This window comes from Ipomoea nil, unplaced genomic scaffold, assembly GCF_001879475.1.
Source record: "Ipomoea nil cultivar Tokyo-kokei standard unplaced genomic scaffold, Asagao_1.1 scaffold1026, whole genome shotgun sequence".
Taxonomy (NCBI): Eukaryota; Viridiplantae; Streptophyta; class Magnoliopsida; order Solanales; family Convolvulaceae; genus Ipomoea; species Ipomoea nil.
This window is the reverse complement of record NW_017617454.1, coordinates 557,031-582,208: the sequence shown is the minus strand read 5'-3', so window position 1 is coordinate 582,208 and position 25,178 is coordinate 557,031. Positions and strand designations below refer to the sequence as shown.

General features: G+C 35.7%; 6 protein-coding genes across 6 annotated transcripts; 1 reads left to right on the top strand and 5 right to left on the bottom strand.

The window, feature by feature from the left end:
- Nucleotides 1-1,523, bottom strand: LOC109180207 (metalloendoproteinase 2-MMP-like). The gene is made up of 2 exons (XM_019329695.1): nucleotides 892-1,523; nucleotides 1-19 (listed from the first exon to the last, which is right to left on the bottom strand). Exons 1-2 carry the CDS (start codon nucleotides 1,521-1,523, stop codon nucleotides 1-3), a joined length of 651 nt encoding a protein of 216 aa, XP_019185240.1.
- A 2,583-nt stretch (nucleotides 1,524-4,106) lies between these two features.
- LOC109180206 (metalloendoproteinase 5-MMP-like) lies at nucleotides 4,107-4,994 on the bottom strand. The gene has a single exon (XM_019329693.1). It carries the CDS (start codon nucleotides 4,992-4,994, stop codon nucleotides 4,107-4,109), a length of 888 nt encoding a protein of 295 aa, XP_019185238.1.
- A 2,351-nt stretch (nucleotides 4,995-7,345) lies between these two features.
- LOC109180539 (protein CREG1-like) lies at nucleotides 7,346-9,598 on the top strand. Its single transcript, XM_019330171.1, has 6 exons — nucleotides 7,346-7,624; nucleotides 7,892-7,927; nucleotides 8,611-8,812; nucleotides 8,963-9,041; nucleotides 9,129-9,261; nucleotides 9,355-9,598. Exons 1-6 carry the CDS (start codon nucleotides 7,446-7,448, stop codon nucleotides 9,428-9,430), a joined length of 705 nt encoding a protein of 234 aa, XP_019185716.1. The 5' UTR covers nucleotides 7,346-7,445; the 3' UTR covers nucleotides 9,431-9,598.
- Nucleotides 9,550-10,395, bottom strand: LOC109180541 (zinc finger AN1 domain-containing stress-associated protein 12). Its single transcript, XM_019330172.1, has one exon. The coding sequence runs from the start codon at nucleotides 10,224-10,226 to the stop codon at nucleotides 9,648-9,650; it is 579 nt and encodes a 192-aa protein (XP_019185717.1). The 5' UTR covers nucleotides 10,227-10,395; the 3' UTR covers nucleotides 9,550-9,647.
- Nucleotides 10,396-11,054: 659 nt separating this feature from the next.
- On the bottom strand, nucleotides 11,055-12,352 carry LOC109180538 (peroxidase 31-like). Its single transcript, XM_019330170.1, has one exon. It carries the CDS (start codon nucleotides 12,224-12,226, stop codon nucleotides 11,228-11,230), a length of 999 nt encoding a protein of 332 aa, XP_019185715.1. The 5' UTR covers nucleotides 12,227-12,352; the 3' UTR covers nucleotides 11,055-11,227.
- A 10,351-nt stretch (nucleotides 12,353-22,703) lies between these two features.
- On the bottom strand, nucleotides 22,704-23,567 carry LOC109180171 (gibberellin-regulated protein 14-like). Its single transcript, XM_019329655.1, has 2 exons — nucleotides 23,151-23,567; nucleotides 22,704-23,059 (listed from the first exon to the last, which is right to left on the bottom strand). Exons 1-2 carry the CDS (start codon nucleotides 23,473-23,475, stop codon nucleotides 22,875-22,877), a joined length of 510 nt encoding a protein of 169 aa, XP_019185200.1. The 5' UTR covers nucleotides 23,476-23,567; the 3' UTR covers nucleotides 22,704-22,874.
- Between the last annotated feature and the right edge of the window lie 1,611 nt (nucleotides 23,568-25,178).

Genomic DNA, 25,178 nt, shown 5'->3' with positions numbered 1-25,178 from the left:
TTAGAAACCGTTGACTTTTCTACAAAAGACAACAGTTTATGGGTGTGACAAAAGCGATTTCAACAACACACAATAGACAACAGTTTATAACTGTTGTCTTTTAAAGAAAAGACAACAGTTAATAACCGTTGTCTATGTGCATGACTTTTAACAACACCGGTTTCAACAACACTTAATAGACAACGGTTAAAAAACCGTTGTCGTTGGTAGAAAAGACAACAGTTAATAACCGTTGTCTATGTGCGTGACTTTTAACAACACCGGTTTCAACAACACTTAATAGACAACGGTTAAAAAACCGTTGTCGTTGGTAGAAAAGACAACGGTTAATAACCGTTGTCTATGTGCGTGACTTTTAACAACACCGGTTTCAACAACACTTAATAGACAACGGTTAAAAAACCGTTGTCGTTGGTAGAAAAGACAACGGTTAATAACCGTTGTCTATGTGCGTGACTTTTAACAACACCGGTTTCAACAACACTTAATAGACAACGGTTAAAAAACCGTTGTCGTTGGTAGAAAAGACAACGGTTAATAACCGTTGTCTATGTGCGTGACTTTTAACAACACCGGTTTCAACAACACTTAATAGACAACGGTTAAAAAACCGTTGTCGTTGGTAGAAAAGACAACGGTTAATAACCGTTGTCTATGTGCGTGACTTTTAACAACACCGGTTTCAACAACACTTAATAGACAACGGTTAAAAAACCGTTGTCGTTTCTAGAAAAGACAACGGTTAAAAAACCGTTGTCTATGCGCGGGACTTACAACAACACCGGCTTCAACAACAGAAATTATACCCCTACGACAACGGTTATTAACCGTTGTCTATGTGCATTTTTCTTGTAGTGAGCACTGATTCCTCCGGGGCCGTCAAACGGATACCCATCGCCATGATTACCGGCGAACAATTGAAAAGTTAAATCTGCGCTTCTGAAGTTAGTTCTTGTGAACGAGAATCGACCAATGGTATGCCACTCTTCAAAGGCCCTCCTAACAGGCCGGAAAAACATAGACGGGGTACCACCGGCGAATCCATATTTGAGAACGCGTTTGTTGTCCGGCCACTTGGGCATTCCGGGATACAAATAATAATTTGGCACCACTTCAAAGGCTCCTCCGCGGCGGCGCCGCTGCATCAGGTTTGTGCCGTTGATGATATCTGGCATTCCGCATCGAGGCTTCATCATTTGTGACACGGTGTCGGCGTCCAAAACTCCGGTGGAGTTGAGGTTGAAGTTGGTCTGATAGGTTCTAATGGCTGACTCCAGTTGATCCGAAAAGTAATCATCAGCTCCAGGAGAGTTATTACTGTCAATGGAAAGATCATCAATATAACCAAATGTTTTGAGGTGTTTTTTGAGGTTGTATAGTCCTTCCACTTTGTCACCTTTCTTGGATCCCTGCAACGGTTTGATAAACTCAAAACCTGACGATATCGCCATGTTTGTTTGGAAAAGGATGAGGAAGAGAAAGAGGAATGCATATAAGAGTACTTGAAAGACTTTAGCCGCCATGGCTAAACAAGTTGCTAATAAGACTATGAGCTGCCGAGTTTTACCTTGCTTTAATTTGGGTCAATCTGATCGATTTATAGTGTTATGTTTAGCCAATTTTTAGTACATTTATTGTACGTAATTAACAAGATTTTCACTACTTTCAAAAGAAAAAACAAGATTTTCACTATTTATTAATTTATTAGTCCTTCTAATAGTTTTCAAATCATAATTACAGCGTCTATCTTTCAGTTATTGTAAATTTAATATTTTGATTTTTTATCTTCTTTTAAATTTGATATATATATATATATATATATATATATATATATATATATATATATATATATATATATTTCGTTGTAAATTTAGTTTTTCCATTCTTGATATATAAGTTTAATCTAATTCATTATTTGTAATACTAAATTTGTAACTTGGTCAACAATTTAATGATTACAGTTACACCTAATTCATGAATTGAATGATTAGATTTACAACAATTGAAATACAATGACTAGACCAGGACTATGTGGTCTAATGGTATCCGGGTTGGACTTCCATTTGGAAGATTATGAGTTCGAGCCTCAGTGGAGGCGTTATTGGTTCTTTGTGTTTCAGTAGGTTGAGAAAGTATATGAACAGATACTACAATGTAATAGAGTAGCATCAACTTGATTAACATTGACTAAACGACCGAAAAATATGGATTTCACGTATAATTTGAAAACAAATAATAACTAATTGATCAAAGTGCTTTTTCCAAAATTAAAATTTCTAAAAAAAAATGCTATTTTTTTGGATAAATACATAGTTATAGTATTCACAATTATAATAAATACATATAAATGCAATTGCCTATCTTTAAATGCTTTTGTATAATTTTGAAGATTATATTCAACCACATTTGATCAATGCATTTAAAAAAAAAAAAAATACAGAAACACATAATCAAATCCACTTGTAAGCTACCTAGGAATTACAAAAAGGGGTGGGCAATTCGGTTTGGTTCAGTAATATACCGAATAATCGAATGGATTCTTGTATATTGAACGATTCGATAAAATACCTAAACCGAATACCATTTAGTTTATAATAATAATAATAATAATAATAATAATAATAATAATAATAATAATAATAATAATAATGAAGAAGTAAATTCAAGTCCTTTATGGCCTGTTTGGTTCACAGAATAGGTCTGGAATGACATAGCATTTCCAGTAATAGACATATTCCTCTGTTTGGTAACCACTTGTATTCCCAGGAACATTGTTCCCGGGAATGACCTATTCCCCTTGCAAGGGAAATAGAGATTCCTGCCCCCCTGGTATTAGGCTATTCCTGAGTTCTCAGGAATAGCCTAAAGTTTCTATTCCTATTTTACCCCCAATTAAATTTATTTCCTACTTCACCGCCACCATCGCCACCACCACCCTAGTAGCACCGCCGCCGCCACTGCCGCCGCCACCACCAGTACCACCACTCCGCCACCGCCACAGTTAATGTCTGCTCCGTTGTTTAGCTCTTATTCTCACGGGTGTTTCTCTTAATTTTTTTTATTTAATTTCATTATGGCTTGTTGTCTACTTTGCACTTTTGTTGTTTGCCACAATTGTTCTTTGCCTCACAATTATCTCTAACATTTATTCTTACAATATTTAGTATTTTCCTTAGTTTCGTGTTTCTATGAAAATTAATGTGCTTCAATATCATTCTAATTTTGATTTTCAGTGCATTGAAAAATAATATTCCAGTGCATGCACTTGAATTATTTCCTTAGTACTGGAATATATTTCCAGTGCACTGGAAATATATTTTTTCCAAACAGTGACAGATCTTGCCTAAAAATTAATTATACAATATTTGACACTTGTTCTCTAAATATTAACTATATAGATAAATGATTCTTTATCTTGTAATTAAAACAATCTAAGTGAGTCAACGGAAGGTCGAGTCGGTTGGGCAAAAAAAAACAACAAATGATGTTTGGTGATTAGTACAATAGTATTTAGTAGTGTGTTTGAACTTTAGATTTATATTTTGTTATATAATGTTTAGACTTTGAATTTAGACTATGTGGATATGTATTGCGTGTGGTGTGTTTAGAAAATTAAGAAATCGTAGATGTGTGATTTTTCTCTATATGTAAATTATCGACCATGTTGGTGAGTTTTGGATATTAAATTCCCACTAATCCACGAGAAACTTAATTCGTAGTAACGGAAGCGGAAGCACCGTAGATCTCCAGACATGGTTGATATCATGTTGAACAGTAGATCTGCAGAATAGAGTTAGCCGTTTTATCTCATACTTGACTCAGAATCCTAGATGGTGTATTGGTATTTTCTGAACAGTATGAGTACCATATAATGAATCATATATCTTGTATCCCATCAATACAAGCCATTATTATTATTATTATTCTTTTCTATTTAGAGGGTCTTCGATCAATATATTTTTATCAGACAAAAATAAAACTTTACAATACCTCAACTAGTTATTTTAATTTTTTTTTATTCGAAAATATAAAAATAGGAATATAAGTATATATTTTTATGTTGTTATCACACCAATAATTATATATTATTAAGGATACATCATACATTAAGGATAAAGAGCTTTAATTCCTTGAATATCATCGTTGTCAAGGACTCTTTTGGTCTCACCAAACCCAATATAAGGATACATAACGGCTGCCTCAACTCCAGAGTGCCCAAGTCCAAGAAGGTGTCCGGTTTCATGCGTGACCACAGATTGTATGTCCACACCGTAGGGATAATATGGACCAACTTGTGCCCAGCTTTCTTCTGAATCAAGGTGACAAATCCCTTCAGTGGGTTGAAACGAGTGGGCAATGATTCCTCCGGGGCCGTCAAACGCCTGCCCGTCGCCATGTTCGCCGGCGAACAAATGGTACTTTAAATCTGCATTATTGTAGTCTGTTTGATCGTTAAATGAGAGACGAGTCCATCCAGACCATTGTTGTAAGGCCTCCTTCGTGGAGGTGACAAATTCATAGGGAGTGCCGTCCCCCCATGCGTATGAGAGCGCGTTCTTGTCGTCCGGCCACCGGGGATTGCCGGGAAGGAAAGAATACTGCGGCACCAGACGGTGCCGGCGGCCGATGATGTCCGGCACTCCACATCGGGGCTTCATCATCAGTGATACGGTGTTGGAGTCCAAAACTCCGGTGGAGTTGAGGTTGAAGTTGGCCTGAAATGTTCTCACCGCGGATTCGAGTTGATCGGAGAAATAATTGGCTTCAGGAGATGTGTTGTTGTAGGGGAGATTATTGATATAACCAAATCTTTTGAGATATATCTTGAGTTCATACAACCCTTTCACTTCATCTCCTTTCTTGGATCCCTGTAAGGGTTTGATGAAGCTAAAGGGTGACGACGACGACGATGGTATCTCCCCTATCGCCACCTGGAGGGATAGAAAGAGGAGTGCATATAAGACTAAAGGAAAGAGTTTAGGCACCATTGCCATTTCTGTTTTACACTTTTACCTGCAGCCAGAAGTCTCATCTATTTATAGTATTCTATGTCTAGCCGGCACGGACCTAACGACAATATGCAGTATTTAAGAGAAGAAATTAATATTTGAATTTTAATGTAAGAATTATGTTCAAAAAGTAGACAGATCTTTTGTACACACCAGCATTTGGCTCTGTCTGCTAAGTCACTGAGTCAGCGTAATTTATATCTTTCTAAATACTCTGTCTGGTCAGGTATAAAACTCTTGGAGTTGGTCAGACGGTCAGTTGAGGATTCAACTTTTGAGAGAATAAGTATTTGATGTTTATCTTATAGTAAGATATAAATGTTTATATTTATTTTTATTGGTTTATTTATAATTGCCAATATTACACCAGTTTATTGATTTACCAGTCCCTCAATTATCCTTGAATTACAAGTTTAGTTTATTTATTTTAATTATTATAGATTTAGTACTTCAGTTGTTCACCTAGTTGTTAGTTTAATTAGTTCTTTATTTTAAGTACTACATTTTGCAACTAAGTTAATAAGTGAAGGATCGGAATAGGTTAGAAATTAGGTCAAAAATTAAAGAACTTAATTTACAACAATTAAACATAAAAAAGGGATTAAATTTAATTTACAGTTAGTCAACAATTAAAAAAAGGAATAAGGGTCAAATAGGCCACTCAACTGCACACCAAAGTGCAATCAGACCATTGAACTCAAAAAGAATGCAATTAAGTCATTGAACAACACAAAAATATGCAATTTAGCCCAAAATGACTTGTTTACCTAGAGTAGTAAGTTACCAATTTTAAAATTAATTTTTTAAAATAATTTTTAATAAATAAATAATTAAATTATTATTATTAAAAAAAAAAAAAAAAAAAAAAACAAAAACTTCCAGCCGGCTACGTCTCCGTGGCCGGAGACGGACCTCCGTCACCGGCCATGGAGACAAAGACCTTCGTCTCCATGGCCAGGGAGACGGAGACGAAGGGACTGGACATGGAGACGAAGGACGTCGTCTCTATGGCCGGAGACGAAGGTCTTTGTCTCCATGGCTGGAGACGGAGGTTCGTCTCCGGCCATGGAGACAAAGCCGGCCGGAGACGATTCGTCTCCGGCAGTTTCTGTTTTTTTTTTTTAAATTTATTTATTTATTAATATTTTAATTATTTATTTATTAAAAATTATTTTAGAAAATTAATTTTGAAATTGGTAACTTGCTACTCTAGGTAAACAAGTCATTTTGGGCTAAATTGTACGTTTTTGTGTTGTTCAATGGCTTAATTGCATTCTTTTTGAGTTCAATGGCCTAATTGCACTTTGGTATGCAGTTGAGTGGCCTATTTGACCCTTATTCTTTAAAAAAAAAAAAAGATTTATAACAAATGTAAAATAAGGACTACATTTGTAACTCCAAGATAATTAAGGGACCAATAACTCAATAAAGATTGAGTTATAATATTTGCAATTATAATAAATACATTTAAAAGCAATGACGATAATACTATTAACTTACTACCAATATTCTTTAAATGCATTTATATAATTCTAAGGATTACATTAAAACACATTCAATCAATGCCATATTAAAAATGGTACCTATATAATTTGGGTTAGTAGTTGGAAAAAATGTTGTCAAATATGAATAGAATTTGCACTATAAGTTAAATATTACTCCGTAATTTCTAAACCAACATCAAACTATATATTTTTGGGTAAAACTTTAGCTATGTGTCAAAATATGACACATAAGTTTAGAATAAAAAATATATAAAAATTAAGAGAGTGTAATATTACTACTTTTTTTTAATTTATATTTTAGGGATGAACATTTCTATTCAAGTTATCCAAATCAAATTAAATCGAACTGATACTAAACTGAACGGTTAGATTTTGATTTATTATTAAAAAATAATTTGTACTATATTTTATAAAATGAATTGTTTCAGGTCGGTTCAATTAAAGACTGAATCAAACTAAAAGTTCAAATGATTTTTAAAAATATAAATATTTAATAATTATATACTCCGTATTTTATTTATACCAAATTATTTTTATATTTACAAAGTTATATATATATATATATATATATATATATATATATATATATATATATGTTTATCTATACTCTTTTAACCTATTGAAGCATAAAGAGTCAACACCGTTCCCACTAAAGCTCGATCTCATGACCTCTTAATTAATTTCTAAATTTTAACACTTCCAAATAATATATTTATGAATCTAATTACAATTTTTATAAATTTAAGAGCTTAATTAATTTTTTGAATAAATTTCTGTGCCTATTTGATCCTTTCCCTAAAATAAATAAAAGTACTCTTTCACACAGTACAGCTCTTGACGAAATTATTCCAAAGCGCCGTGTCATTGGTATTTCAGACACACAAGTCCGACAAGGAGCCCCCTTCTTATCTTCTCCGATTTACATACGATAATGGCGATCGAAAGGATTGGTAGTGCCACTCTATATTCTTTGATTTTGTTATTGGCTCTTCTTCAAGTAGAATCTGTTCATGGACGGCCTTTCCTACTGTCTGCCCCCAGACCTTCGCCGGAAGATGCTGCCGCCTTTGCTCGGTGGTTAGTTTCCCAGAGTTCGTGGGGTGTCCTCAAGTGCGTATCTTTTAATCTCGCGTTACTGATTTTATTCCGAGCAATAAATTTGCAATCTTTTTATATTTTCAGAGGTATCCCCTGCGTTGAATTTTGACGCAAATTTTCTGGGTCAATGATTGAATATCCAATCGATTGGAAATCAAATATGTTGGACCTCATAAGAATGGAAAACATTTGAATTTCTTGAGTGTTGCTTCAAGGCCCACTCTTTTATAGTTGATGATGATGTATAAGTTAATACGATCTGCTTTTCTTCGTTTGCAGTACAATTGCAAGTGATTTAGGAGGAGCACCTTTTGGGTATGTTCACCTTGTGCTTTTGACTGTCATTTCTTTTTTTAGTTACGTGGAAAACCCGCAGTCAGTATCCGGGTAAACCTAACTTTGTAATCCTAATCGGCAAAGGGTAAAGGACAACTATCCTAGGTGTCCAATGGAAAATCTTGTGGTTACCTAGGCAACATTCTGACCAATTTGGTTGTCAAAATGTCATTACTTTTGGTTGTTTTGTATGTTGCTTCCAATGATGGGAGCAGTGACTGTTATGTTGTTACTGTATAAGAGATGAATCGAGTCTTGTTTGCAAGAATTGAAGCATGTGCTCCATCTCAACTAAAAGGCTAAGCTCATAGTTGGATTGCACATTAATGGCTATATGCTCAACAACAAGTATGCAGTTCTAATTTGGTATTGGAATACATTGATTCGAATAGCTGCCTAGATCATATTGAGGGTAAATGATCTCCCGTTTTGGCACGTGCAGTGGTGCAAGCTCTAAAGTTGTAGCACAAGTTTCAGTAATGGAGATGTTTAGGACATATGACTATGTCAGTAAACCATTAGAATCAATGTAGTGATGAATAAGTCATAGGATGTTTCATGAATTGTCGTGTTTTTGGTATCAGTTGCAGTTCTTTGGTGTTTGTGTATTGAGTATTTTGGACCTGGTTGGTAAGGTTATATCTATCCCACATGTTATGCAGGAACGTTGTATCATTTAGCGATGGACCACCTGACAAGAGTAGTGGAACTCCATACTTCTATTTAACGACCCTTGATCCCACTGCAGATTATGGATTGAAAGACTCAAGGTCGTCCTTCACGATCAGTGAATATCCCCTTGGAACTTGTGGGGATAAAGATCCCGAGAATCCTACCTGCTCTAAAATCACGCTGACAGGAAAGGTTGGTAGTTTGCGTTCTGGTCTTCAGTTTAAATCAGATTGTTTTCCTGTACTTGAAACATTAATGCATCTTTTATGTTATCAATACTTAGCTGGCTGCTTAAAGATGGGTTTTTTTTTTTTTTTTTTTTTTTTTTTCCGGTTTTTAAAGTTCAAATTGCTTGATGGAAATCCAGAGGAAACCCAATTTGCTCAAACTGCATTGTTCACAAAGCACCCTGAGATGACAGGTAATAGCTTTCCACTTATTTCATTATATGATTTGTTCTTTATAAACATATTACGAGTTTACGATCTATGTTTTGAATCACCTACAGGCTGGCCAGAGAATCACAATTTCCAAATCTTCAAACTAGAAATTGAAGAGATATTTCTCATCAATTGGTATGGTGGCCCTAAACCCCTTACAGTTGATCAGTACCTGCGAAGCCAAATTCCAAATTCAAAACCGTAATATCCATTCTATTCCTTTTTGTAATCTGAACAAACACAACAAAATCTCTCGTTTTGCTAAATGTTGAGTCTTTTTTTTGCGGTTTGCAGGGACAAAATGGTTTCTTTCAAACGTTTGATATCAACATCTGTCAACTTCTTGTCATGGCTGAATCAAAGCCTTTAATGCAAGCTATGGTGTGAAGATAATTGGCTTCTGATATGTTTATTTCTAGTTATCATGTGTGCACATGCATACAGATTTGTGTTATAGATACACGTTCAAATTTAAGTGCAAATAAAGCCTTGGCAAAATGTATATATATTAAGGATGAAAAAAATTCTGTGAATTTTACAGATGATGATAATGGTGACATGTTGGAATGAAAGAAAGATTAAATTTTTCAACAAGCTTTAACAGAAGGTGTGATAGTTGGAGAAGACGTGGAATCCCGGCTCTTGTTTCCACAATCTTTCTCGTTCCTTGCCGCAAACGCAACCAGAAACTTGTTATTGGCGGCTCTGGCCGCCGCCTGCGGCGGCGGAGATGAAGTGGCTCTGCCTTTACAAGCGTGATCCGCCGGAAAACGGTGCTTTAAGCACACCGGAATCTGGCAGCCCTTGCAGACGGTGGTATTTGAGAAGGTTAAAGGTTCCTTGCACCGCCTCACGGGGCACGTGGGTTTCTTCTTCTTGTTGGGATCACAGTGCCCTGATTTCTGGTGCCTCTGCAATATGGCCTTCTCGTCTTCTTCGCCGCCGCAGCCGGTGGTCTCGATCGACGTGGAACATGCGTCGCACACCACCACCTTGCGGCTATGGCGGTCCGATTTTGGGCAGGCGTGGGATTTATATGATCGGTGGTCTACACAGAAAACCTGGCGGCATGCGTCGCAGTTGAAGGGGAGAAAATCGAGTTGGCGGCAATCGGAGAATTGGCAATGGCTTCCTAAATCTGGAAAAGCTTCTGTCCCTCCTCCCATCTCTCTCTCTCTCTCTTTCTAGCCTTGTTTCTTCTTGAATTGGTTAATGAAGATTGAAGAGTTTGCTCTGAAAGGAGGGGACTTTGATGATTATATAGGGAGAGAGAGAGATGTCTTGGAGCCTAAGCCAAAACCCAATTTTTAAAAATCTAGAATCCTTATACGAGGAAGAAGAGGATTTACAGCGTTTAAACGTGAAAGCGTGGAGGTGCGGCTTTATACGCGCTTTGCCGTCAGCCATGACAATGAATCCAGATAGGTCCAGTATGCAGCCCAATTCGTTTTTTTTTTTTTGATGATTTGGGCCCCAAAGCCCATAAATCAATCGTTCTTACTCCACTGGAGAAGATGACCAGATTACTGGATCACTGGTCGTATTCTTTGGGCCTTCTCTACCAAAGAAGACGATCTACTCCACTGGAGAAGACGACCAGATTACTGGATCGCTGGTCGTATTCTTTGGGCCTTCTTTACCAAATAAGACGACCGTTCGGTCGTTATTGGGGGAAAAAACTGCGAAGGTTACTAGTAATTTAATTTTTTTACCGAGTTATGAATAGTGGTCAATTACATAATTTCACCGGTATATCAGATTTAATTGACTCATTTTGATAAGCTTGAGTATTTAATTACACTTTTCTGAAGTTCAGGAGTCTAATTGCTATTTCGAGTAAAAATATAAGGGTTTATTTGACATTTTTTTCTAAATTAATGTCATTATATTTTTAAGGGATTAGAATTCCAAACATAATTATGAAGGCAATATTACATATGGAGGCTTTTGGTAAATAGTAATAATGGATATATTTTCTTGACCAAATGAAAAAAAAAAAAAAAAACAAATGTATATATATAATTAAGGTTTAAGATGCGACCAATGAAAAGGATTACACTGTATACATAATTGAAATTATGGAGATGAATCTGAATAGCAGCAGGCAAAAGCAAAGAACAAAACATTCTCAGAGATCGATCCTGTGCAAAAGGAAACCCTAATTGCTTCAGTTGTTGAAAGCGTCGCACCTCCGTCTAATCTCGCCGGAACGCCCAGTCTTGATGCCATACGTACTCAGCTTCTCCATTGCTCGACCAAATGCCTCAAAGAAGGCAGTTTGATTCTTAGCGTATTGCTCCACGAAAGGCCTGGTTCTGGGGTCCAAATTCAACGCGTGATCGGATGCCAGTAGCCCTAATCCTTTGGGCAAGTTCTGATAATACATGTTGTCGAATTTGTTCGGAGTCATCACATCGTTGAAGACGGATAATGTCGGGTTCTGGTGATAATTTGCGCAGGCATTTCTTAATGCCTGCGCGAATTTAGGGTAATATGACGGGTCGGATTGCGATGCCCGGCTGTAATTGTAGATGTTGGAGCTGAACTCTTTGCAGTGCGAGAATCCGATTGTGTGTGCGCCGGAAAGGGCTACCGTTTCTTGAATCGAAAAGCCTCTGGACAGGAAAATCTTGAGGATTTGGTCCATGGTCATTGTGGGGCGGGGTAGATTCCCTTCCACATAACCGGCTTTCGACACCAATGCGTCTTTCCGGCCGAGCTTCACGGCGTAAAACGGGCCGCCGGTCTGGACGACGAGGTTGCGTGTTGCGACGGCGAGGATATCAGCGCAGGAGACGACGCCGGGGCAGGCGAGTTCGAGAGCGGTCTTGGCGCGGATGACCACATCGAAGCCGTCGCCGGGGAGGGAGAGGTTGATGTCGGCGTCGCGCTCGGCCTTGTTGAAAGGGGTGGAGGAGATGAGCATGGAGGCGTCGCAGCCGCCGACGAAGCAGTCGTGGAAGAAGAGGCGGAGGGTGGCGGCGGCGGTGGTGGGGGAAACGATCTGCTTGTTGGTGGTGGTTTCTTGCATGATCTGGTCAAATCGCGGGCAGCTCCGGCGGTAGAAGTTGGGATAAAGCAGCTGCTGCTGATGCCGCTGAGACAAACAAGGATTCATTACAGCCGCCATAGATAACAGCACAAGAATCAACTCTGCAAATGCCATTGATCCACAAACACCCTTCCTTTCACACAACTATTAATCTCCTCCCTCTCCCCTCTCCCTCTCTCTCTCTATCTCTAACTTTAGCAATTGAGCTCAGCTGGGATGCACCTTTTAGAGTGGAGGGATGGCGGTGGAAACTGGAAAAAGTGAAACAGATGGTAATTTCACTTTTCAAAGGACTTGACCTTTTTTTTCTTTCAATAAATTAATTCTTTAAAAAAAAAAAAAAAAAAACTACAACTTTTTTTGTCGGACCACGAGATGTGCTAAATAGCCCATAATTGTAGGAGACACCTTTAAACTCATACCATATTCACACTAATTTTAGTCCGCACCAAATTGACTTGACCAGATTAATTTTTCCATACGAGAGGAGATTCAGATTCTTGACTTCTAAGGACAAAAGTACACAACCACTCACGCTAACCAAGCTGGTTAAAAAAACAACTACATTACCCATGTGAATTGTTTGAATTTTTTACTATTGACAAGAGCACAGTAAATCAGCAATATAAATTTCACCACCAATCACGGGGACGTGTAGTGGAGTAGGGTCAGTGGGCCCACTTATTATTAAAATCTTTTCTTAAAAAAAGTATGGTTCATTGCTCCGTATTAAGCGTTATTAAGTAATGTGATTATACTAATGACAATTACACTGTTCGATGTTGACATTAATAAATGATAATTTAGCACTTAAATGTATTGAGCCCAGACTTTGAAGATGACACGAGTCCACATGCGGAGCGTCCAACAAGCACCATTGTCCCCCCTCCCATCGCTATTTCCAGCTTACATACAATCAAAGCGACCAACTTTTTAACTAAGAAAACGACAATAAAGTGAACAGGCAACGTTAATCAAAAGTTGGTGATATCAAATGTTATGTACCAAGTAAACGACATTGTGGGCTAGCTTATGTAGAACACTTCTCACTTGTATGGTTGTAGAAAGAGAGAATCAGAACCCAATGACCCGTAGACCCTCATCGTTATTATTCTGAAATTTTGGTGATGAATGAGTCTATAAATTCTCTTATCTTGCAACTCTTAATAAATCAGAACTATTAATTATATTTTTGAGTGATGAGAAAAACTTACAGTTACTATTTAAGAGTGTGCATTGAGTAAATCTGGTCCTGACAAAGATTACAATGAGATAAAATAATCTAGGTTATCTCTAGTTGATCAGTCGAATTTATAAGGACAATAGACTGCTCACTTAGAGTCAAATTTATAATCTTATAATTAGTACTGTCAAAGTAGGTCGGGCCGACCCATTAGGCATGCCCTACCACGGGCTGACCTGCGAGTTAGGATTCGTGGAACCTTAGCCTGCCTTGCGGGCTTCCTTTTTCGTGCAACACAGCAAGGCAAAATGATGTCTTACTGAGTTACTGTGTAACATTATATATGTAATATATCGTAGGGTGGGTGCAAGCTAGCCCGCGGGCTTCGACCCACTTTGACAATACTACTTATAATTACTAACTTAATAGACTAATTTAGTAGTGATTGTCCTTTTTATCAACTCTACTTTAATGGCAAACTAGTTGAGTTTTGTATCGGAAATTGGCATCGAAATGATGCTAATGTAACACAAGGCAGAAGGGCATGTGCGGTGTGGTCCCATGAACAAATATACAAAGCTAAACTCCAAAACTGGCAGGCTAGCCACAGGTCATCGACACTGGTAACATTATCATATCGTTTAGGTATGTGAATGTGGCTTCCCGTCCTCGTAATAACACGTCTCGCGCCTCTACATCCACCGTCAACTGCCGATTCATTCACTGCGCGGTCTTCAATTCCTCACAGGCATTTTTACAAACACCTAAAGTGCACTGGCATTAAATCAATTTTTTAACGCCAATTAAAGCTTGTGCTTGACCATCTGCCGACGCCGCAATCAATGCACACGCTCACTCATCTCTGTTCAAACTCAATTAAATGGCTGTAAAAACTGGGTGCTAAGTACGAAGTGGAGAAGTTGAAGCTTCAGTGAAACATGCTGGTGTGATCTTCGGCAAAAATAATTTTTAAAGAATGCCATGAATGCACCTTCGCATTTTCTCGGTACAAACGAGATGCCATAATAAAAGACACATCACATGATTATAATAAATTGCATGCCACATAGAGAGAATCCTAAATGTTTCCTTACCCCTCAAACTGATGATGTATGTAAATAGACTAAGAGCAACCTTAATAGCTCTTTTTTCTTTTTTTTTTTTTTTTTTTTTTTTTTCATTTTTTTTTAGGTGTCAATTAGAAAAGTGAGGGAAGGGTAATAAAAAGGGAGAAAATAAAAGGGCTTGCAACAATTTTTTTAAAAAATAGAAAATCTTTAAAATTACGTTCCCAGTAGGCATGTGCGGGTGCGATTCTTGTGTTCCACGCGTAATCATCTGTCTTTGTTTTACGTTTTTTTCTTTCTTAACAGACCCCACAAAATAACGCCATTGCTAGAGAAAAATCCAACCAAAAATTACTTTCCTGATAAAAACCAACCATATAATTTATTTACTGTTTAAAAAAAAAAACTATTCAAAATGCTCTAAGGAAGTTCTGAATAACTAAACAAATTCGCTCACTATATGAGCTAACTTGTTTAAACTACAAAAATAGTATGTCTATTTTACTCAAGATCAAACTTGCAAATTCAATACTCTAATCAACTTGATTAAAATTGTCCTAAGTAATGAATTCTATCTATGTAATATATGTCTTTTAGAAAAAAACAAAAAACATAAAAGTGTTATAAATATATTATTATGGTGGACATTATGGGCATTCAATACATAACTGTTATAACGGTCATCATTAGTATCGTCATTATTATTTGTACATTATATATGCTTGTTGTAACATTGTATTGAGTGGACTAGTGCAATGGAATGACTCTCCTTGTCTCTTGTTCTACTTCTCTTTGTCTTGTACATTTACGTTTATCTATATTGATCCAATCCTACAATTAACCGATTAGGAGCTAATGGCCAACGGGCACAAACAACACAACAACATTACAACACGTTATCAGCACGCTCAATCCCGGTGAACGGTATTTTTACGAGTTTTCTGAGCATTATTTCTAGATGTCTCAAATTACATATTAATACTATGAGATTTTGTTTATGTGGAATATGTTTCTGCCCTATATTTTATATGCAAATCAATATGTTCAAGCATAAACATACATGAAAATTTGGAAATATGGTGATATGCATAATGTATTTTGTTTTAATTCTTTTTGTAGAACTCATGAATTGCGGTCATAGTTTATTATGTGTAAGAAATATTCTGGAAATTTTTTTTCTTCTCGCACATATATACAATTTTTTCCGAAAAACTAAATTCGATATATACACATTTTTTTTTGGAAAAACAAAAATTGAAATAGATAGATCAGAATTAACATTCTGGCTTTTTTGGCTTTGACGCATAGAAATCAAAACCAAAATACATGGAAGAATGAACAAAAACAGAAAAATAATTTTCGTATATATACTCCTGTATTCGAACATTAATGATTCAAATGTATATATGTACATTTTTTTTTCAAAAAGGAAAAATAAATAATCATCACTACCTTCTTTTTTGCCGATCTGCCATTTTTTTCCTCTCCGATCTGCGTCCTGCCGACGGTAGTTCTGTGCGATCGGCGTTCTGGCAGAAGGCGGAGGCGCGGCGCTCCAGCAGAGGGCCGCGGCGGCATGTTGGGCCTTGGGCGGTGGTGTTCCTCCGTCGGATCCGGCCGTTCTGAAACTGACAAACAGACTATTCGCGTTGGGGTCTCACTTCCCCCTCGGCGATTCAGCGAATGGGGACTGGCAAACAACCTTAGGCGTTGCAATTTCTGCCTTCGATGATCCAATCTGATCGTCAGGCCAATCGCGATCATGGACGGTTGATGTATGTTGATCGCGATTTGGCTCCTTCGTCGCAACCAACGGTAATGGTTTTTTTTTGTTTTTGTTGACTGCTGTAATATTGAGGCAGCTAGGTTTTGCTGTTTTTTTTATCAAAATGAAGGATCATGGGTTGGGCCAGACCTGCTCATTTAAAAAAAAAAATTAAAAAAAAATTAAAAAAAAAATTAAAAAATTATTGGGCTATTATCGTTGTTAGGCTCAAATAATCGAACAAAGTGATGGTTTCTTTCGACAAATTAAATTGAGCCTATTTTTTTTATGAGATGGACCCAATTTTTGGCCTGGTTTTTTAAATAACTATAAGATCAATAATGATTCGATCATGTTATTATGACTTGGGCCTGCAATTTGGTTTGGTAAATATTATACTTTTCATTCAAATTATTGAATACGCTCAGACATCAAATTGTGATTATGTTATACAATTTATTTGGAAATGAGCTGATTGTACTCTATGCTTTACTAGCATAACACCCTGGATGAGCCTAGATAAGGTTTTTCTTTTGAAGATAACATGTGCATTTTTTTACTATGGCAATTTGTTTAAGAAACTATATTGCGAAATTGGAGTCATGTACGTTCATAAAGACTCCAAGATTAATAATTGGCACATTTCATTTTGATTGCAATGATTATCGTAATAACAATCTATGATAGTTTGATACCAACATTAGAAGAGATCATGCGATGGCCATACAATTGTCAAACAGTATTCTGAAACAAACCAGATAAGTGTTCTTTTCTCAAAAGACAATATTTTATAATTCTCTTATATTGGCAATTGTATGCATGTGTATATCACTGTGATATCTTACTATGGCAAATTGTCAAAAAGAATATTTGTCATGAATCCAAATTGATAGAAAACATGATCCGTAGACGAAATTATGATATGTTATCTTGATTAGTTCACTCCATACTACATAGTATGTTGAGTACTCCACTTGTTTTTCTATTTTTCATGAAACAAATATTTAAGATAAATTATATCATATTTTTTAACCAAAGCTTTAAATCTTAATAGAGCTTTGTTCGGAAAGCAAATTAAGCATTTTTGGAGGAAATATTTTTTGTGGGCACCTTCAAAAATTGAATAACCAATATCCTGATCCACTACATATCACATACGCTAGTACATGATGCATTTCCCTATCTGCGTTAATTTTTTTTAGTATGCAACCCTTCTAGCTATATCACATCATGAGAAATCAACAGTGATGTTGGTTGCATTATAAGATCTTTTCTCGGCATTAGGGGGAGATTTGAAATTTCTAATTAATTAAATGCCGAGAAATTGATAAAAATCTTCAAACTCATGTACTAGCCTTATAGAACCAGAAGTTCAGACATTGAACAAATTATCTGCTAGAAATCTCAAAGAGTGACTAAGTTCATAAAAAAATATTTCATATATATTAAGAGTTGAAATCCCCAACTAGTACTAAATATTTCTACCATTATGCAGGAAGCATATATTGGTTTAAGAATTTACAAAACTAGATCTAGTATAGAAATTTCGTCACTCCAGAAATATAGAAATTTTATCCTGAAGATATTGGTCTAGAAGACGAAAATCCCCCAGTAAAATTGTAGGTGCACCAAACAACTAAAATACTGGGGAAGCGGAACAACCAAATCCAAATACTCTTGGGAAATGCCATATATTTGGTTGATACAAAATTGCCATGTGTATAAAAGATATCTACAAAGCTGTTACAGTTGTCGACAACATATTCTGCCTCAATTGCTCATAAATACTTAAGTCTGGATCCAGAAATGAAAATAGTAGTATAACGCCTGCAGCGTGCTAACTGTTTTCATAGAAAATAGCAATTAAGGCATACAAATTAGAATTCGCTAATAAAAGGCGAGTGGAGGGTTTTCGCAGAGACCCAATATTAGTCATGGCTTTATATTCCGCTATTCAATAAAACTAGCAGTAAATAAATTAGATATGTAGCTAATAGTTATAGTTATCACATATTTATATGGGTAACTTGTTACTTATATTTAAAATCCTTGATGGATTTTTTTCAAAATGTGATGAATGAAAATCACAAAATAAGAAGTATAAAAGTTAGTAAGTTACTAACTATGATCTTTTAAATGTATTTTCTCCCCCATAACAAAGTATGAAAATATATTATCATAAACATGCCTAGTAATGTTATATGTGATTGGGAAACTCAAATATTGTTTCCTCTTGAAAATATTCTAAATATATCCTCTAATTTATCTTGAAAATCTCTAATGGATTTATAATTCCCGAAATGAGGATTTATTTAAGTGCCATTATTTACTTTTTAGAGAGTTGCGAATAGGGTTATTATCCTCATATAGAAGGAATAATATGTACCATTATGTGCTCAATAAAGAGTTGATAATGGACTTATTTATTATCTCAGTCAATATTTATGGTGTAAATATCAATGAAATATATAAAGAGTTTGATGATGTTAAGTTATGAGATAAGATAACGAATAGCAAAATCAAGGTAAAAATACTCGTATTGATGCTTTTTGGCATGAAGTCATCATACTTGTTACAGATAAAAATGTATATAGTTTTTCATGATATAAAATACCTTGATCCACATGAACTCCAGAAGAGTGATAAAATATTTGTTCAGAAGGTTTGCTCCAGTGACAAGTTAGCAAATGTATACCTACAAAAAAAAAATCCATAAGATTGATACGTGTAGGTAAAGAAAATTATTATATTTAGGGGGAGCAACAAAATATAAACTATAAATAATTTTATTGGTCCAGATGATCATGAGAAAATATGATAAATTCTAATGACAATCCTGAAGATTGTACCATATCCCTTCTCTACACCCTTTAGAAACAATGATTTTACAGGTATAATTTTATTGGTCCAGATGATCATGAGAAAATATGATAAATTCTAATGACAATCCTGAAGATTGTACCATATCCCTTCTCTACACCCTTTAGAAACAATGATTTTACAGGTAATATAGAATTTGAAGATTGTTATCTTCAGGGGGAGATAGGAAGTACATTCACTCGAGTCAATCATGTAGATTGGGTCTTTAAAAGACTAATAGTTATACTTTTTGCAGCATATGCATGCCATGTGGTTTTTTAACGAGGCATGAGTATGATATAGTAATGACAATGGGGAAAATTGCAAAATAATTGGTTAATAAATGAACAAACTCCAAAATCCTGAAGATTATGCAGATTATGCTCTGAAGGCTGCGCTTATGGTGTACTCTTTTTCCCTTAACTAAGTTTTTCCTACAGGGTTTTCTTAAGTTAAGGTTTTTAATGAGGCGACCAAATACAATATATGTTTTTACATATATCAGGTACTCTTTTCTTCAACTAAGTTTTTTTCCCACGTGGTTTTCCTAGTGAAGTTTTTAATGAAGCATGAATATATTTTCTATTGTACTCTCTTATTGTCTAGGTTTTTCCCACAGGGTTTTCCTAGCAAGTCTTTAACGAGGCAAGATCGTTGATAAAATAATGTCCAAGGGGGAGTGTTATAAATATATTATTATGGTGGACATTATGGGCATTCAATACATAACTGTTATAATGGTCATCATTAGTATCATCATTATTATTTGTACATTATATATGCTTGTTGTAACATTGTATTGAGTGGACTAGTGCAATGGAATGACTCTCCTTGTCTCTTGTTCTACTTCTCTTTGTCTTGTACATTTACGTTTATCTATATTGATCCAATCCTACAATTAACCGATTAGGAGCTAATGGCCAACGGGCACAAACAATACAACAACATTACAACAAAAAGCACATTTGATGTTTTTATATATTTTTTTAATTTGATGGTTGAATTGAAATTGGAAAGCTTAACAAAAATTATACACGTGACGGTTAATGAGATTCAACAATCTAGTATGGTACTATGTAAAAGGCCAGCCCATCAGCATGAATTGGGCTGTACCATACGTTAAACTAGACTCGAGAGGGAAGCAGGCCGGCCCAATTACTGGATTGGGCTTAAGAAGTAATGCAGGGCAGCCTGATACCATACACTAGGGTTGGGCCAACTTGGGCTCAGAAGGAAGGCAAGCTCGATTACGTCCACTAGCATTGGGCCTGAATATGAATTAAGTTTATGGTACTTATAGTAGTATATGTAACCTTTATCGTGGAAAATAATAATGATGCTATCAGGTGTGTTTGAAAATCTGAAAATAGATTTTTTAAAATCATTTTCATATTTTTAGTGTTTGGTAAAGAGTAAAAACTGTAAGTCAAAGGACAATGACTCTTTTTTTTTAGGGGCTCAGATCACGATGTATCTTGAGCTGACTCTAACGGTAAAAGACACCATTAGGCTCGTACTATATTCAAACTAATTCTCGTTCGCACTGGGTCGGCCCAATAAAGGAAAATGACTCTTTAATCAAAGAAAAATAACATCATTTTCTTAGAAAATGACTTGCCATCATCCTTGGGAGAAGTCATTTTTCAATTTTCACACCAACATCACCCACCACCACCACCACCACAACCACCGGTCCATGACCACACTATCACCACACCACCGTTATCACCATCACCACCATTACAACCACCGCCACCACACTACCACCGCCACACCACCACATATATGGTAAAGAAATGAGAAATTCGAGATACAGATAAAGGAAGTCGCTTTTCACGGAAATATGGAGTAGGTAGGCTAAAAGCATGGTAATGCCATATTCACTGTCAGTGCCTTGCTTGTACTACTAGCTTAATGCTGTAAAAACAAGACAACACCTGCTCAGCAACCCATTATTTTGTCTACCATACACAAAATTTAATTGTATAGAAGGTCCAAAAAAATATTATTTCAATAAAAAAAAAAATGAAATGCACTGTTAAAGGGTATAGGAGAAAAAAAAATTATGATTTTTATTTACCCATCAATATATAAAATGATAAAGAGTGTGGTACCATCGCCATTATTAATCTTATTAAATACCACTACATACTGCGCGTCTCCGTATTATTTATCGTTTAGTGGAGGTACAATGGTACATGTTTCTTTAATAGAAAATGGTGTACATAACATTATGAAAAATGACAAGTATAATTTAATGGAGTAAATTTTTTTGTCTCCATATTTTGATTTTATTAAAGGAAGAGAATAAACAAATAAGAAATATGGTCTACCATTTTGCTCTAAATTAAGGTATATGTTTGGCTCATGAGTTTACATGTTAGGATTAATAATCAAAATTATAATTAGTATTTATTAGTTGACAATTTTTTAAAACATAACTAGGTGATTTGATTATCCCTCCTATTAAAAATCACATTCTTTAATTAAAAACGGGTATCATTTCAATTTTTTGATTGATAATCTAATTTTTAAGTTTGAATTAGTACTTTTAGATTTTTGTTTTTGATTTTTTTTGGTTCATATTGGTGCTTTGGATATTTATTATATTAATGATCAATTGCCTTTATTTTTGTTTTTGTATTTTTAAACTTTTATTCCTATTATATGGTCATACATAACCAAACATCAATATTGGTATCATTCCAATTCCACTATACTACCAAACATATAAAATATTTTCACCAAAACACATTACCATTACTAAGTATTTGATTTCAGTTCTGATTCCGATTCCCATACGAACCAACCACACCCGTAAAAGAGTGAAGGTATATAGGCCCTGTTTGGTAAAATGTTAGCATCAATTTTGACTTATTTGACTACTATTAATTGTTTAACTTTGTTAAAAAATCAATATAAGTGTTTGGTTAATTGGTTTTTTGTAACTCCAAAATGTTAAACTTTAAAAAGCTACTCAAACCAACTTTTTCAATTAACTTTTTGAAAAAAAAAAAAAAAATTATACTAAATAGCTATCAACTAATAGCTAATTTACCAAACACCTTTATACAATCCGCTAATGTTATCAACTAATTATACATTTTAATTAACACAATCAATTAACAACTAACAACCACTTACCAAACTGGCAACACTCCATATTAATGTAACACTCAGGGGGTGGTTCGACATTTTAAGACCTACATCTCTTCACGTCTTACTTTACTACTGCAGAATTGAATTGAATTGAATCCCACTGATCCATCATCAATGCTACATTTCTTCCACTTTTTATATGGACATGTTACACGGTGTTTCATTAATTTACAAAAAAAATTAGTCACTTTTAATTTACTCGAAGTTACACCCTGAAATCTAAATAAAACCTATATTTTTATGTTAAGTAATAAAAAATTATAATAAAATAAACCAAAGGTCACTATTTAAATATGCGCACTTTAAGTGAAACATACTTTATAATCTAACCGGTAAAAAGACCACCAGAATTAAAACAACCTAAGTAACACCTAATTGATTTAGCTATAAAAGGATGAAACTCAACCTTAAACCTTTCACTTTCACCCAGGGTCTTATTGTCATTGAATTACAAGATTCTTGGCATGTCATGTTATGGTGTTTATTTTGTCATAAATAAAGCTTAATTGTGAGCATTATTAAGCAATTAAAGTGATAGTTTTATTTAGGAGTTAATTGTGCCATAATACCGAAGATAGAGATTTAGAGAATAGAATATATTCTTAGGTTGGTAGAGTAGAGATATGAGAGAAATACAGCTACATCGAGGAGGGGCATATATAGTAGTGACAATAAATTAAAGAGCTCCTAGAAAGGCGCAACAATGGCGGATTGAGGTCGGCCGGGGATCTAGGGGCACTTGCGCCGGCCGCCGCGGGTGGTCATGTTGGCGTAGCAGCTACCGCACTTCTCCAGGTTGCCGTACTGCCCCGGCGGCACGCATTTGCAGCGTTCACAGCAGGTCATGCACGCTCTCAGGCACACTTTCTTCCTCGAGTGCAGCTTGCACCTCACCGTGCATGGCGGCGCGCACTCTGCACATTCCCCACAGCGCGTCGTAGTATTAGTTTCGTATATAGACAAAAACTACAGATGAAAATATATAATGTATATTTTTTTTCTTACCTTCTCTGTTTCTCGGCGGATGGGGAGGGGGCGCCGGATATACTGGGGTAGCAGGAGGTCCGACGGGTGGCTTCGCCGGCGGCGAAGGAGGAGACGGCGGCGCCTTGACTGGAGCAGGCGGCGGAGGGGGAGTTGTCTTGACTGGTGCAGGAGGAGGAGGAGGTGTCTGCTTGACAGGCGCGCGCGGCGGCGTCGGTGGAGGCGGTGCTGTCTTGACGGCAGGCGGATAAGGAGTTGGCGGTGGCTTGGCTACCGGAGGAGCCGGAGCTGTGGCGGTTGTAGCAGAGAGGAAGAAGAGAAGTAGAAACAGTGGTTTGAAATCCATGGTGGCTCTGAGCTAGTTAGGGTTTTAAGAAGGTGAATGGTGAAGATGAAGACCAACCAGAGTTTGGTATATATAGAGGGACAGGAGATATTGTCCAATGGGGATGTAAGGATGTTACGTTCTCTTTAAAACATATATTGTGATCTTCATCTTAGATCAAGAAATTATTAAATTTTAGTTTACTTTTATTATCTAATTTACACTCAAACTTGTTATTTAATGATAACACAAATTTTAATTTGTGCATACTGTTAGTCAAAATGTGAGTTGGCATGCATGAAGTTATAGAGGAGGAAACACAAATTTAATTATATAAATATTTGTCACTTTTCACCATTTTGATGTTTTTTTTTTAGTACTACCGACTCTGTTATAATGTAATATTTGTTCAATACCACAAAATAATTTGGTATAGCTAGACCACAAAGTACCATTCTACCTTTCTATCTAACCATCGTTCTTAACTATTATTTTATTTTTTTCTCGGGCTCCTGCCTATTATATCCAATTTTCTCTTATTCGTCGAATTTGTGTTTATAACTTTTAAAAACAAAGAGAAATTGAGTAAAGGAGCCCATGGACTTGTTGTGAAAAGCAAAATAATCAATCTTTTTATTCATTGTTCTTATCCGGATCCAAGAATAATGAACAGTGAAAAAACCTGCAATTATTAAACAGCACATGAGGGAGTAAACCTATGTGAACAGCTGGAATTATTACAATGATATATATGGACTACCATTGTACCATGTGTCCGGATGCCTCTCCGTTGAATAATATTTACAACTCGTACCCATATTGATACTTAAAATATATTTAAAAATTATAAATTTAATTTTTGCCGAACACTTTTCTTATTGAGTTATTGTATATAAATTTTTAAATTATTACACCAGAACAAATTTTACTTATTACTCCGTATATAATGACTGAGAATTTTTTTTATCACCAAAAAATAATTATATATATATATATACACTAGTAATATATACAACTAGTAAGCAGAGGGTAATTATTATTTGCCAGGTTGGATTTGCTTCCGTTCTAGTCAACATCAGTGCATTATGCATAGCTACACAGTACACGCTCCATGCCTCCCTTTTTTTTTTTTTAAATAATATGCTCTTTCCTATATTATAATACTATTTAGGGCATCTTTAATAGTGATTTTTATTTTTAATGTAGTTTTTGAAGAGTTTTGTAAGTGTGATTAGGAAAGATAATATAGGAAGGAAGAGAAAAAAGAAAAAAAATAATAAAATAAAGTTGATTTCAAAAAAAAAAAATCTAAACAACACCATATATGCGCTCGCTGGGCGCAATTGTGACATTCACGCGTGAGCGGCGTGGATGTGCTTGTTCTGTAGTGGGTCCCACATTTCTGCGAAAAACCCCTCTTTGCAAGAGGAACTTTTTTCTTCTTTCTCCTCCATGTTGGCTATTTTATTCTCAAAAACCGTGAAAGATCTACTAAGAATATCCATACTTGTGGATTTTATGGAGTTTTTGCATATCAGAAAACCAAAAAATGGTTTTTAACTAGTGTAGGGATGAGTTTTGGGGGTAGTTTTTTTTTTTTTTTTTCTGCAAATTTTAGTTTTTTGAGGGGCTCACAGGTGAGAGAAAAAGTAAAGGCGGACTCAAATTACGTGCAAGCAGTGCGCCCAGACGGACGCGTGCAACGTCAATGATAACTTAGGGAC

Bases quoted from the DNA above. Each gene is read 5' to 3' on its own strand.
- LOC109180207 (XM_019329695.1), bottom strand. From the start codon at position 1,523: ATGGCGGCTAAAGTCTTTCAAGTACTCTTATATGCATTCCTCTTTCTC.
- LOC109180539 (XM_019330171.1), top strand. From the start codon at position 7,446: ATGGCGATCGAAAGGATTGGTAGTGCCACTCTATATTCTTTGATTTTG. The intron at 7,928-8,610 runs GTATGTTCACCT...CATGTTATGCAG, and splicing joins TTAGGAGGAGCACCTTTTGG to GAACGTTGTATCATTTAGCG. The intron at 9,262-9,354 runs GTAATATCCATT...TGCGGTTTGCAG, and splicing joins CAAATTCCAAATTCAAAACC to GGACAAAATGGTTTCTTTCA.
- LOC109180538 (XM_019330170.1), bottom strand. From the start codon at position 12,226: ATGGCATTTGCAGAGTTGATTCTTGTGCTGTTATCTATGGCGGCTGTA.
- LOC109180171 (XM_019329655.1), bottom strand. From the start codon at position 23,475: ATGGATTTCAAACCACTGTTTCTACTTCTCTTCTTCCTCTCTGCTACA. The intron at 23,060-23,150 runs GTAAGAAAAAAA...GGGAATGTGCAG, and splicing joins TCCGCCGAGAAACAGAGAAG to AGTGCGCGCCGCCATGCACG.
- LOC109180541 (XM_019330172.1), bottom strand. From the start codon at position 10,226: ATGGGAGGAGGGACAGAAGCTTTTCCAGATTTAGGAAGCCATTGCCAA.
- LOC109180206 (XM_019329693.1), bottom strand. From the start codon at position 4,994: ATGGCAATGGTGCCTAAACTCTTTCCTTTAGTCTTATATGCACTCCTC.